Source organism: Brachycentrus maculatus, unplaced genomic scaffold (assembly GCF_059751285.1).
Source record: "Brachycentrus maculatus isolate JH-2025_06_01 unplaced genomic scaffold, ASM5975128v1 h1tg000040l, whole genome shotgun sequence".
NCBI classification, from domain to species: domain Eukaryota; kingdom Metazoa; phylum Arthropoda; class Insecta; order Trichoptera; family Brachycentridae; genus Brachycentrus; species Brachycentrus maculatus.
The window spans coordinates 1,096,451-1,109,815 of NW_028280794.1; the positions used below are offsets into that span (position 1 = coordinate 1,096,451).

At 28.6% G+C, this 13,365-nt stretch overlaps 1 protein-coding gene across 1 annotated transcript in view; it reads right to left on the reverse strand.

Moving 5' to 3' along the window:
- Positions 1-10,259, reverse strand: part of LOC148312444 (chondroitin sulfate N-acetylgalactosaminyltransferase 2-like) — a 45,776-nt gene extending 35,517 nt beyond the window's left edge. The window contains exons 1-2 of the mRNA XM_088277294.1: positions 10,220-10,259; positions 2,060-3,057 (exon numbers count right to left, since the gene is read on the reverse strand). Of these exons, the coding sequence (XP_088133420.1) occupies positions 2,060-3,057; positions 10,220-10,259 (1,038 nt within the window). The remainder of the gene's footprint in view (positions 1-2,059; positions 3,058-10,219) is intronic.
- Positions 10,260-13,365: the final 3,106 nt, after the last annotated feature.

A 13,365-nucleotide genomic window follows, 5' to 3' on the forward strand; every position in this document is an offset into this window, starting at 1 on the left:
GCAGTTATGTCGCGCAGTAGTTAGAGTGAAAATCAAATGACTCGGGTAAGTTTAAACTAAAGAGGAGCATTAACTACAGAGGAAGATCCGCTTAACCTACTGCGAAACTGGCGTCGCGGGTTCAATTCCTGACAATTGCAAAATAAACTCAAGAAATATTTATTTTCATTGGTCTGGGTATTTGTGATGTATTTTTCACATTCATCTGCCCCATCCTTACTATTATACCTGCAAACAAGCCTCTAAAAGAGGTTTTGCGGGTTATTTTTTTGAAAAATAAAAAATATATTTTTAGAATATTTTAAAACAAAGAATGCTTTAGATTATAATTTGAAAATTAGAAAGAAAAAAAAACTTTTATAATATATAAGTTATTGAATAAAACATTGTTTTAGGCAGATTTCAAATATTCCTCGCTGTCCCGTGTAGGTTAAGATCAAAATTTAATTTATGGTAAAAATTCAAAACAGGCTTCTGAATAAATGAGATAAAAAAAAACTTTTTCAAGCTTTTTGTTGTGGGTTATTTCTCAGTATATGAAATATGAGTGATTTCACTTAAAATGTATTATTATCTCCCTCGTATGAGATTGAATAAATAAAAATCAACCTAGACATTATTTACGATAACTTTTCCCGTCGTAAATTTTCAAAGTATCAATTGAAATTGTAATAAGCAGAAACGAGAAAATATATATTCCATCTCAAAGTCAGGTTGATAATATGCTTTTCCCGGGGCTAAAATTTTGGAAGTAATTCTCGGAGATATCATACTTCCAAATAACTTTTACAGTTGAATAAACTGAAACGATTTAAGCATCTTTAGTAAATCTTCTTTTGTGTTTTTCCAGTTCAAAGAATTTGAATCTGATAAATACTTGATAATGAAGAAATATTTTAATACTAATTCATCTTTTGTATTCATCTAACATATTTCTTATTATTTTCAAACAAATAATATAAACGCGTGCTATTTCTTTGGTGACATCTATGGTTGAATTATTTTATATGTTAGGAGACGCATGAAAATTCCATTTTTAATCACTTATATTTATTTTTAATTATTTTGGTCAGTGTGATGTTTTTGGTTGAAGCATAATTATAACTTTTGGAATTTCAGTAGTGTGCTTGTCAATCGTTGATGGCGAATATTACACTGTATAAAATGTTCTTTTAAACCAATTGATTGTAAGCCCCATAAATACCAAGATTTTCGTAGTCTACTTGATCGTCGAAAAATTAATAAAAAAATAAAAAAGTGATGTAAATAACAACTAAATGCGAAATCCAAAATTTGTGAACAAAAAATTTGATGCACTCTAAATATTATAAATAATATTACTATTAAGTAATCATTTGAATGTTATTTGATTAAAAATATTATGTTTTGATACAATATATTCATTACCATTAAATCACATAAATCAATAGGTATAGCATTGATGGAAAACGTAACGGTCGATGCCCTATTTAAGGATTTCATATCATAACATAATTTAAAATATCTAAATTTATTTTTTTTCAATCTTGGTAATGTAAAAAGTAATTGTCAAAATGTCTTGTCAATGTAAAAAGTTTGTTGATGATTGATGATGAACTTTAAAATCATCATTCAGTTGAGACAAAAATTAAACAAACAGAAAAGTTTCCATCGTGCAAGCCTTACTTATACATTCAAGCTTAACTTAAGCATTACTAATATATTTAAGCACATTTTCTTAAATTTGAGAGCTAGACAACCGCAGCTCTCTGTCTAAACAAAGAATTTTAAGATTTTTTTTACAACATGGCTGCCTTCTCATACTTTCTCTTTCTCTTTCTTTCTTTTTCTATCTCTATTATGGTTATGATAAGGTCACTGTTGAAAAATAGTTCAAGATATATTTGTTTTTTTTTTTATTCTTTTCCTATTCTTTTGTTACCTATTTTCATCTGACGAATTACTTTCGTCTTTTCTAATACCACAATAAACTTTTCTTATATTTTTCTATTTATCATAAAAAAATCATAACTTAATCATTATAATAAAAGATAAAAATTAAATAGATCTGGATACAAACCTTCTTTCCCGGTTTCGTGTTCCACCTACATCGATCTAGAAATCTGGCACTAAACACTATGTCCACATCACACATGAACAACAAAGAGTCCACACTGTCTTCTCGGCCCGGCCAGGATTTCTCTGCACCAACCCTCAACCCCTTACCCCTAGAGAAAGTCTCGTTCAAGGCGAGCAGCCTCAAGTTATTGGCACTTCCTCCACTGTTGCGAGTCATCAAAACCCTTGACATAATAGCCCTGGCCTCCGAGAGACCTTCTTCACCAAAATAAACAACTGTCAGCAGAACTTTTCTGTCGTTCTTCAACCCGATCTTTACAAACTTGTCCATGAAACTTTGGAACGTAGTCGTCCTGCCAGAGAGCGGCAAAATGATGTGGATGAGTTCCTTTTCCCTCGCCACCGGCAAAGTCTCTGTTCCTATGTGCTGGATAGGAGCAAAAGGCCTCATGAGAGTCACCTTCGTATACCCGTTCACATTATGGTAACTAGACACTTGCGTCTGATGAGAATGTTCGCTGTTATGATGAGTATTATTTTTTACTAGCTTAGTTCTAAAATACAGTTCGAATTGAGTACCTGTCGTGGGTTCTAATCTATAAAGTCCTTCTAAAAAATCATCTAAATTATATTTCACACTCTTATTATTACTTTTGTTATTTTTACTTGTTGAATTTTTGTTAAGCATATCTAGTGCTTTCACCAAAGCTTCGAGGATGTCTTTTCTTTTGAAACCGATTGGCTTTTCTACTACCCTCTTTCCTAATCCTAAGTCTATGGGGTAGACCCTGCTGAAGGTAAAGTGATTGAAGGGGATGAGCTCGTACTCGTTGTTGAGAGGCAGTCCTCGGAGGATCTCCGATGAAGTGACTTGCTTCCTGATATAGTTAGCGCACTCCCCGTTCCCTAGGGATGAAGCTGATGCTGATATGTTGAGATTTATATTGAAGTTTGATGGATCCGGCGGGAGCGGCTGGGAGTTACTTGCAGCGAGGTTTCCTGAAACAAAACACTCAATTAGGGATACAAAGATACATCTCCATATAATAAGTATGTTTACTTAACAGAATATTTAAAAAAATACGCAGTGAAGTTTTGTCGCCTCTTGTTAGGTGTATTTTTTTTAAAATTCAACACTTGTATAAAACTCACTATTATTAAAAGTTTTTCCTGTCGATGAAAGCAACTGTTTTTATTTCATTGTTTCGGCAATCACTTTGTGGTAAGATATGATGAAATTGTAAAAGAAAAACACTTTTTACCACCAGTGGTAAGTTTATCTTTTACAAAGCAACAGTAGCTTTCGAAACTAATCGTGTGTAATAAATAAAACTAAATTTTGTGGTATTATGCAAATGTTTATTTTTTTTAATAATTAACGTGTCATTCCATAAAGTTATGCCGAATTAATAAATAATGTAAGTGTGAAATATATGAATTAATTGAGTAAATTTAAATTCCATCACCTCCACGCCTGCATTATCTCTCACCTCAAATCTTACCTAATTAATCTTTATTTTTTCTGCCTACCTACCTCTACCTCTATCTCTACCTGTGTTATTTCTCTGTGCTATGTTTAGTATCGATCCATTCTTGAAGAAGACAAGGGAATTTGTCGAAACCGGTTGGAAAAATAGTACCAAAATATATTTTTAAAAATACAAAGTTCGTGTTTTAAGAATTTTTATTTACTTTGTAAAATGTACCACAAAATATCAGAAAAACATTTTTTATAATTTATATTTGAAGCCCTAACTTTGCGATTTTCTATTTTATAATTAAAATGTAACTTTGTTTCAAAATCACTAAATATGAATCACTATTTATAGTGATTTTAAAACAAAGTTTCATATTAATTATAACATTTTTAAATTTGAAAATAATTATATTGAAGTTATTGTTAAGTGAAAGTTTCAGAGTTGACAAAAAACATTATCAAACTGTAATTTTTCTTTTTTTTCAGTATAGCCTTTTTTCTTTAGTTGGAAGGGCATGGAAAAATGAAAAATTCCAGATAAGTAAATTGAAAATACATTTTTTGAATTTCTTTATCAATTAACCTTGAAATTTAACTTGCTTTGCGATTATTCACAGTTAGCGGTTTATTCAACCATATCATAGCAACTGTCCAATTATAAAATATCTCCCTGAATTGTAAGCGTTCTGATAAAATCTTTCGCGGAGGATATCTGAACCAAAAATGAAAATGAAAATTTTATGACAATTTATACATTATATCTCAATATAATTTGAAAGCAGAATATTATTTTATGTATATTTGTTATTAGCGAATAAAACATTTAAATGATAAATATATTTTATTTACAACATTTTGAGTGTCCAAATCTAGATTATCTCCACTAAGGAATTATTTTGACATTTCTGCATTGATTAAGAAGAATATGGAACTCTGGGCTTTTATGGAGCTTTCAACTTGATTAAGTGATCACATTACACACATGTAACATTCACCAATCCTATCAATGATTGATAACCACACTAAATAAAATTTTGGAACTCCTAGATATATTGATTAATCTCGTGACACATAAGTACATTCTGTGCCACGGGATTGATCAATACATCTAAGAGTCATACAAATTTGATTAGTGTGGTTGTAAATCACGGATCAAACTGTTGAATATTAGTAAAGTGATCACTTCACCAAGCCTATGACGGTCGTAAGCCCTGTTAATGCCCAGACTCAAATTCTTCTTCATCTATGTTGAAATGTAAAAAAACATATTTTACGTTATATTTTTACAGGAAGTGGTATAGTATAAGTACAACGTACCTTAGAAATATATCATTCACATCACTCAAAATCTCATGTAATATAACGCCAATTTAACCCTTCGAGTGACACGTGATCATTTAAAATTCTCAGCGCCACGCTTTCGGTAGAATTTCTCAGCTATGCATCCATACAATACAGTATATGTATACTTGAACTTATATGTGGAACGATGTGCTAAAGGAAATCTCTCGGATGTACTCCTATGTAGAAACACCCTGCCAATAATGCTTCTAGAACTAACAGTAGGTTTCCTTTGCGAAGAGTAACTAAATTGTCTGATTTATTATTGTATTCATAGTCACATACAAAACAGATATCCATGCGAATCAGAAATAATTTGCAAAAGTTTATTTAATCAGCTATAAAACTATGCAGCTGAATCCTACATTTATTACCAAAGACAAATTATTATACTGTTCTTATTATTTTTTCGAATACGCTTATATTTTTTTTAATGTGGAATGGTAATCTCAGAAAAATAAAATACTTAAAAAAAATTATTCACGGATTTACGGATAGGTGCTTAGCTATAAAAGTATAATATTTAAATATTACTTTTCATGTATGACGACAGTAAATTTAATTATGTGCTTTTACTAACTTTTTTTTAAACAGTATTTGTGCCTTTATTTTTTGCAAAAATACTTCAATACCATATTATTTCTTCGAGCTATTATTGAAAATAGGTATCAAATTGTGATAGAGTGGGTTCGAACCGATAAACTCTGGCCACGGGACCACAACCTGATACTTCTATTTCGTTTTACTGTTCCAATGATATGAGATGACATAACGAAATTTCGGTTTAAAAAAATATTTAAAAAAAAAATTTAAGGTATCGACTAAGTTTATTCTTCAATTTTATGCATGGAGAAATTAACAATAGTGTACCAACGCTATATGAAGCGCAGCGAGACATTTTTCTGCAGATAAGAAGGAAATATTACTAAATGTAAATTACTTTAAGCAATTTCCTTTGTTTATGAAACGCGTTCTAACTTGAAAACTAAAACACGCTAACAATATGATACAAAACGGAAGGTGGGTATAACGATCGGAGGTTCACATGGAGATGCTTACGTCTAAAAAGAATGAGCCGGGTTCTGCTGACTATGTACATTACTTCAGATTCAATAAAGACTTCCGTTGTTACATCAGAAGTGTAATACTTGCTTGTGGCGCCATCTATGTTCCGTGTTCGGCACATAATATGCGGAAGATCACAGAAATATTCAAGGAAGAAAATATAGAGTTCATAATTTTAGTAATAAATCAGGTATTGAATAAGCCCCTGAAAATTTGTTTAACTGTGAATATGAGAGTTCATATGGAAACATGTAGAGCGACTCATCTCCGATGCGACTGGTTAAAGAGTCTACCGCACACAGCCGCAAATGGTTAACACAAGTAACCGCACCTCAATACGAGAATACTGGGTAACGGAGCGAATATTATCTGTCACACTTAATATAATTAAATAAAAATTACTTGGATTTCAAATTAAATAAAAGTGAACATTTAATACTTAAACATATGGTTGTTTTAAAAAAAAATTTATTTAGCTTAGACTCTTTAATTCAAATGTATGCAAGATCCAAACCAAATTATTTTACATACTGGGAGATGCCTGAAAACATGATTTTCAATTTTTATGCAGCGTGACAAATTTTTTGCAAACAAATCTGGGTTTTTCCTATTTTTTTTAACATTATGTGTGAAGTGATGTGAAACTTAAGTATATGATTAGAGATAATTACATACTCATATTTACACAAACACACACATAAACATCCCTTCTCATATTTCTATAATTCCATATATATAAATATATATATGTTTATATTTATATATATATATATATATATATATATATATATATATATATATATATATATATATATATATATATATATATATATATTTATATAAATATATATATTTATATAAATATATATATTTATATATATATTTGTATATATATATATATATAAATACATATATATATATATATATATATATATATATATATATATATATATATATATATATATATATATATATATATATATATATAATATATATATATATTAACATTATTGAGACTCTCATTTTGAGACAATTACATAGTTTTACATAAATAAATATGTACAGATCCACATACATACATATATACAAATAAAAGAACATATCTATATAGACACATTAATGATACGTAATTAACAATAAAAGTAATTGGTGTAAAAATCATAAAATTTGATAAAACAATAAGCATAAACCCCTACATGCAAAAATTTAAAAAAATTAATCAATTTAATACAGGTATCCAATATTTATATCTACGACTTCTGAAAAACGCTGAAACATCCCTTGAATTTCTTTTTCTTGAAGTATTTTTAAATTAAAAAAAAACGCTTTTTCATGAAAAGGATAGTATGCAATTAAACATATTTGCACCCCTATGTTCTGACTTCTAGTAAGTACAGAAAAGCAACCCTTTTCTTATAACTCGCTAGTAGACTTCTGAAAATGGTTGACTTCTACTCATTTCGGATTCCATTCAGATCCGATGCTGAATTTATTGGTTAATGCTAAATGGAATATGATTTATCATATAAATATTATCCAGATTTATAGGCCAGGAATCCAATTCCAAAGTTCATACACAACCTTAATATTATTTTTATTCAAATGTCTTGAACGAGTATTTGAAAGGAAAAAATGCAATGAATTTACAATACGGTAATTTAAAATAATATTCATGTTGTAGATATATTATGTTTTTCAAATTATTTGCAAAAAATCGAATTCTTTAAATTCATAAATGATGACAATATCTTCAAAATTAAATCAAAGAATATATGGATAAAACTAACACAATTTTATATTGTGTACATATTTTATTTATTTAATTTATTTTCATGCGCATAATATCCAGAAAGAGAATATGATAAGAATATTAGAATATTTGTTTAAGAAATGTTAGTTATAATATTATATATGTAGTTATTCGTTACAATTTTTTTTACATTATTTTCAAATGGAAACCTGTAATTGGACGATTTTAAACTTTATAGCCTCTGATGATGACAAGGTTCTAGTCAAAACCGGTTGAAGAAAAAAGTTCCAATAGAAAGTGGATAAAAACAAAGTTGTTTTATTTTATGACGTTTATAAAATGCGCCACAAAGTATCAGCGAAAAACTTTCAATACATTATTTTTTTTTGTAAATATTCTGTTAATTTTGCAATAAACAAATAAATAAGTATGAAGAGAATAAAGCAATGAAAACGAATATGAAATTTAAATAATTTTACTTATTTTAAAAAGTGTATCTTGTAGAAATTATTCAAATCAATACTTTTATTGATTTCATGGATCGATTTTTTTTAAGCATTAATATTTTTGGATAACGTTACTTTGTTTTTTTTTAATCCTTGAAAATATTTGAATATTGTAGTGTTATGTATGGCAAAAGTACTTTCACAATTGCTGACATTTCTTGTTTATGAAAATCCAGATCCATAAAAACAATCCTATATGAAAGCATTTGAAGGATCCGTCGCTTATATGAAATTATTACAATCAGTACACTACTTGCCTTACAATCTATTCCTTACAAGGAAATGTCATGCAGACATAAATTATATACACGAAAAATAAGAGAAAAATAATTGACAATAGAAAACATGGCATCATATTTTACATCAATATTACGAGGTATGGTTTGGAGAGAGCTTTGAATATTGCGATACTTGGAAAAGAATACACATCCTTTTCATATATACTCGCAGAAGGTCTTATAATGGAGTAGACATTCATTATTTTCCTCGTGATGCCACTAACAGTATGCACAATCTTTTTTTGAAGGGTTCTTAGTATACAATAATAAAAACTAATAAACTTGTCCAAAATTTGAACAAAAAATATTTTTGAACGAAATATTTTTTCTCTTTATTTTTGAGTATATTTAAATCATACAATGGTTTTTAAAGGGGAAGGGGCTTTTAAAAAGTTAATAAAGTAAAACAACTTTGTTTTAAACATTTTTAATTGGTTCACTTTTTCCAACCGGTTTCGACAAGAACCTTATCATCCTCAGGATTTATGTACTAACTATGAGTGTTTCAATGTTTTCGAATTCGTTAATTAATTAATTACACTACGGAGGCGGACAAAAATGCACAATAATAAAAACTAACAAACTTGACCAAATGATGAAAAAAAAAACTATTTATATTTAGTAAATATTTTACGAATTATGTTTATTTTTACAAAAACATTTGTAACGTTTTAAGTGCATTTAAATCATACAACACCTCACGGGGTTAAAAATATTTTTATCTCAACAAGTTGGAGTGGCGTTCTATTATTTTTCCCTATCTCTGCAAAGTGACGTTATATTAAGTTAGTTAATTTTATTTTTAAAATCAGCGTTGAAGTTAAAGAATAAAAAAAAATATATTGATTTTTAATGGAAAAAAAACTAAAAAACTCATTTGTAAAAATACCCTAAAATATCCAAAGCTATAAAAAGGTTCTATGTACACTAGTTCGTTGATTGAAACCTTTCAGTTTTATTACTTCCGGATATTTGGATAAAGTGACGTTGTATTTTCAGTAATGGAAGGCGAACAATATCTTGGAGAGAAAAAATTTCACTCAATTCTGATCTGGGATTATCTACAGCTTTACAACAGTATAACAAAGCATTACTCTTTTGTGCGAGACAAGCAGTACATTTATAAACTATGAAGAAAATTGGCAAAAATAATGGACCGTTTGAAATGCTCTTTCCAAAAAGCAAATTACGAATCATTTTACGTGTGGATTAATCAGAATACTAGAAAATGTGCTATTTTTTGACATATCATCAAAGATGAAGAAGAATATGGAAGTGTGGGCATTTACGGGGCTGACGACTGTCATAGGCACGTGTTACACGTGTGTAAGTGATCACTTTACACACGTGTAACATTATCCAATTCTACCCATTATTGACAACCCTACTCAAATTCTTGGAAGTTCTATATGTATGAACCAATTTTGAAACATTGTTTTTGAATCACTAGTAGTGTGGTTGTCAATAATGGGTAGAACTGGTGATCTGACCATTCCCAAGTATTTTAAATATTTGATACGTTAAATTTATTTTTCTTTTCAACTACATACGATACTCATTATTCATCCGTTTTACTGTCCTGTACATCCGATTCACATGCCCAAAGCATCTCAACACGCTTTCTTATTTTGATCGATATTGCTTATCTCAGACTTACCTTTTACCGAATATTCCTCTAAGAAATCGCATTTACAGAACATTAGAGAGTGTTCTTCAAAGGAATAATAACTCGAATATTATATACCTTTATTCGCAACCCAGTGGTTCATAGAGCACTGCGTCATATTGATATTATGTATGGTTGATCGGTTATTTTATAAAGGCAATGTGATCAGTTTAACGTTTTAAGTACCAATATAGGGTAATATTTAAGAAAATAATACAATGAAAAAACACTATTGTTTATTTTGGTTCTCTATAGGAATCAAACCCGGGACCTCCAGCATAGTAGCCAAACACGTAAACCACTGCAATATGAAAGTGAACTAAATAAATCTTGTAAATAAATTTGTTAAATATTAATAAATACATATGTACATTCATGTACAAATTTATAAACAAAATTGACATTTTATTTTTTGCAGAGACCCACCAAGTTATCTTATGCGTCTTGTCGGTGATTTTAGATCACATTATCTAGAAAAAAATGTGCATCAATCTAAAAGTCTTATTTTCAGAAAGTACAATCCTGAAAAGCAAGGCGGTATTTCCGGTTCAGTTCTCAAGTTGTGAATCTCCTGACTGGACACTTGCCTCCGCTATTTTCTGTCTGGGCGATAATCCCGCCGGAGCCTTATTAGAGAAGCGAGGCTATCGGTTGCAGAATCGACACAAAGGGGTGTGGTCAAGTGAACCTCAAATTAGGGGCTGCTACTTGAGGGGTTGCTTCTGGCATTTTCCACACTGTGTAAATGATACCAATTGAACTGAAATTGACTCAGCAGATCGTCTGTTCTCAACATCACGATAATAAGAGATTAATTATTTTACTTTAAATGATCTTATCACATAATCGTTTGAAACGTATTGCATTACGTTAGTTGAAATATGTTTAAAATTAATTAGAATTATATCATTGTTGATTTGTAGTCCCATAGTTTAGTGTTCTTAAGTATTATTAGATTAAAACCAATATTTTTAGCTTTTCCACTTTTTTATTTGACCAGCGACCGGGTTTCGTCGTTACCGACATCATCAGACTGGTGAGAGGCTTTACAAATTTGTATGTTATATATAAAAGAAGGCAGGAGTTGATAACCATGATTTGATATAATTTTATGAGAAATTAATTTACTAAAATTAAATTAATTTCTCATAAAATTATATCAAATCATGGTTATCAACTCCTGCCTTCTTTTATATATAACATACAAATTTGTAAAGCCTCTCACCAGTCTGATGATGTCGGTAACGACGAAACCCGGTCGCTGGTCAAATAAAAAAGTGGAAAAGCTAAAAATATTGGTTTTAATCTAATAATAAATTAAAAATGCAATTCCATCACGAAGTGTCAGTGGATAATATAAATCTATTAAAAAATGTTCTTAAGTACTCTAGGTGAGAGTTTTTGAATTCAAACCCACTTTACAACAATTTTATATCTATATTTAATGATGCGCAGCTTAGGCATATGAAAAAAATTATGAAATTGATTTTTTTATAATAAAAATAAAAAACATGAGTATTCTTCTTAAAAATAAAAATTCAACTGTTTAAAGGTACATTAATTCTTATAAGAAATACTCAGATAAGAGGAATTAATGTGAATATTTTGAGTGTTCACAATCTCTGTATGTGAATGTGACAAAATTACAATACAAATTGAAAGTTTCTGCTAAAAAAAAACTTATTTCAACCATAGATATCGCCGACGAAGAAAAAACTACCACAGTGGTTGTCAATCATGGGTAGAATAGTGCACGTGATACAGTGTATCGAGTGATCACTTAAACCACTCAATAACAGATCGTAAGCCCTGTCAATATACAGATGTCCATAAAAAACAATCACCTATGTTGAGATAATAAATTAACTAAAAGATATCGAGAATTTTTTTAAGACTGGTGTTTTTCTGTTTTTTTTATTTTTATTTTTTGTATTTTTCTTCTTCTCTGCCACATTATCTTCTGGCCAAAACAGACACTGCTTAAACAGGTGTTAGAACATTTAAGATTGTAGGGTTCGGATGTTCACAAGGAGTTGCCTCATTTGGGTGTGTAACATAAGAACATGATGGTAGTGTGCCTGGTATTGTTTGATATATATATATATATATATATATATATATATATATATATATATATATATATATATATATATATATATATATATATATATATATATATATATATATATATATATATATATATATATATATATATATATATATATATATATATATATATATATATATATATATATATATATATATATATATATATATATACATATATATATATATATATATATATATATATATATATATATATACATATATATATATATATATATATATATATATATATATATATATATATATATATATATATATATATATATATATATATATATATATATATATATATATAAATATATATATATATATATATATATATATATATATATATATATATATATATATATATATATATATACATATATATATATATATATAAATATATATATATATATATACATTTATACATACCATAACAAAAAAACGCACCCTTTTAGTAGTCTATAATTCTGATTTTCTGAAAATTATGGTCATATTACATAAAAAAAAAATTATTTACATGACAGATAACATATTTTTCCATCTACCCTGGATTATGCCGTAATGAAATACTCAAGTTAGGTTAAGTGAGCTTAGAGTCACTAAATTATGCCATTTGGGTAACGTTTATGTATATCCGGTTCTACCTGTCAATCTTATTGGATTAACGTGTTAAGGAAGACAGCTCCGAGTTTAGCTTAATGAAGTTAGAGTAAGTCTTCCTCTGTGTAGCGTTTATGCCAGCATGCATTATATAAGACCACTTGAATTATGTATTTCGAAAAGGTATTCCAAAACACCCAGTACAATTTTAAAGGTTGACGAAAAATATAACCTTTGTAAAAGTTTTTTTTTAACGTTAATATGTTTCCCAGTGTGCAATTATACAGCTATTTATTATTTTTTTTGAAAATGTATATAAATTTTGCATTGATTTTTATAAAATTGTTTTTTAACCTTTATCTACACACTAATGGTGTAAAGGGTATCGTTTTAACGCAGTGATATCATGATCGTTACTTACACGAAGGCTTAGTGATTTTACACTCTAATATCTATTATTTTATTTTTTTGACATTTGAGCAAAAGTACGGGGATTATGGCCGTCATAGGCT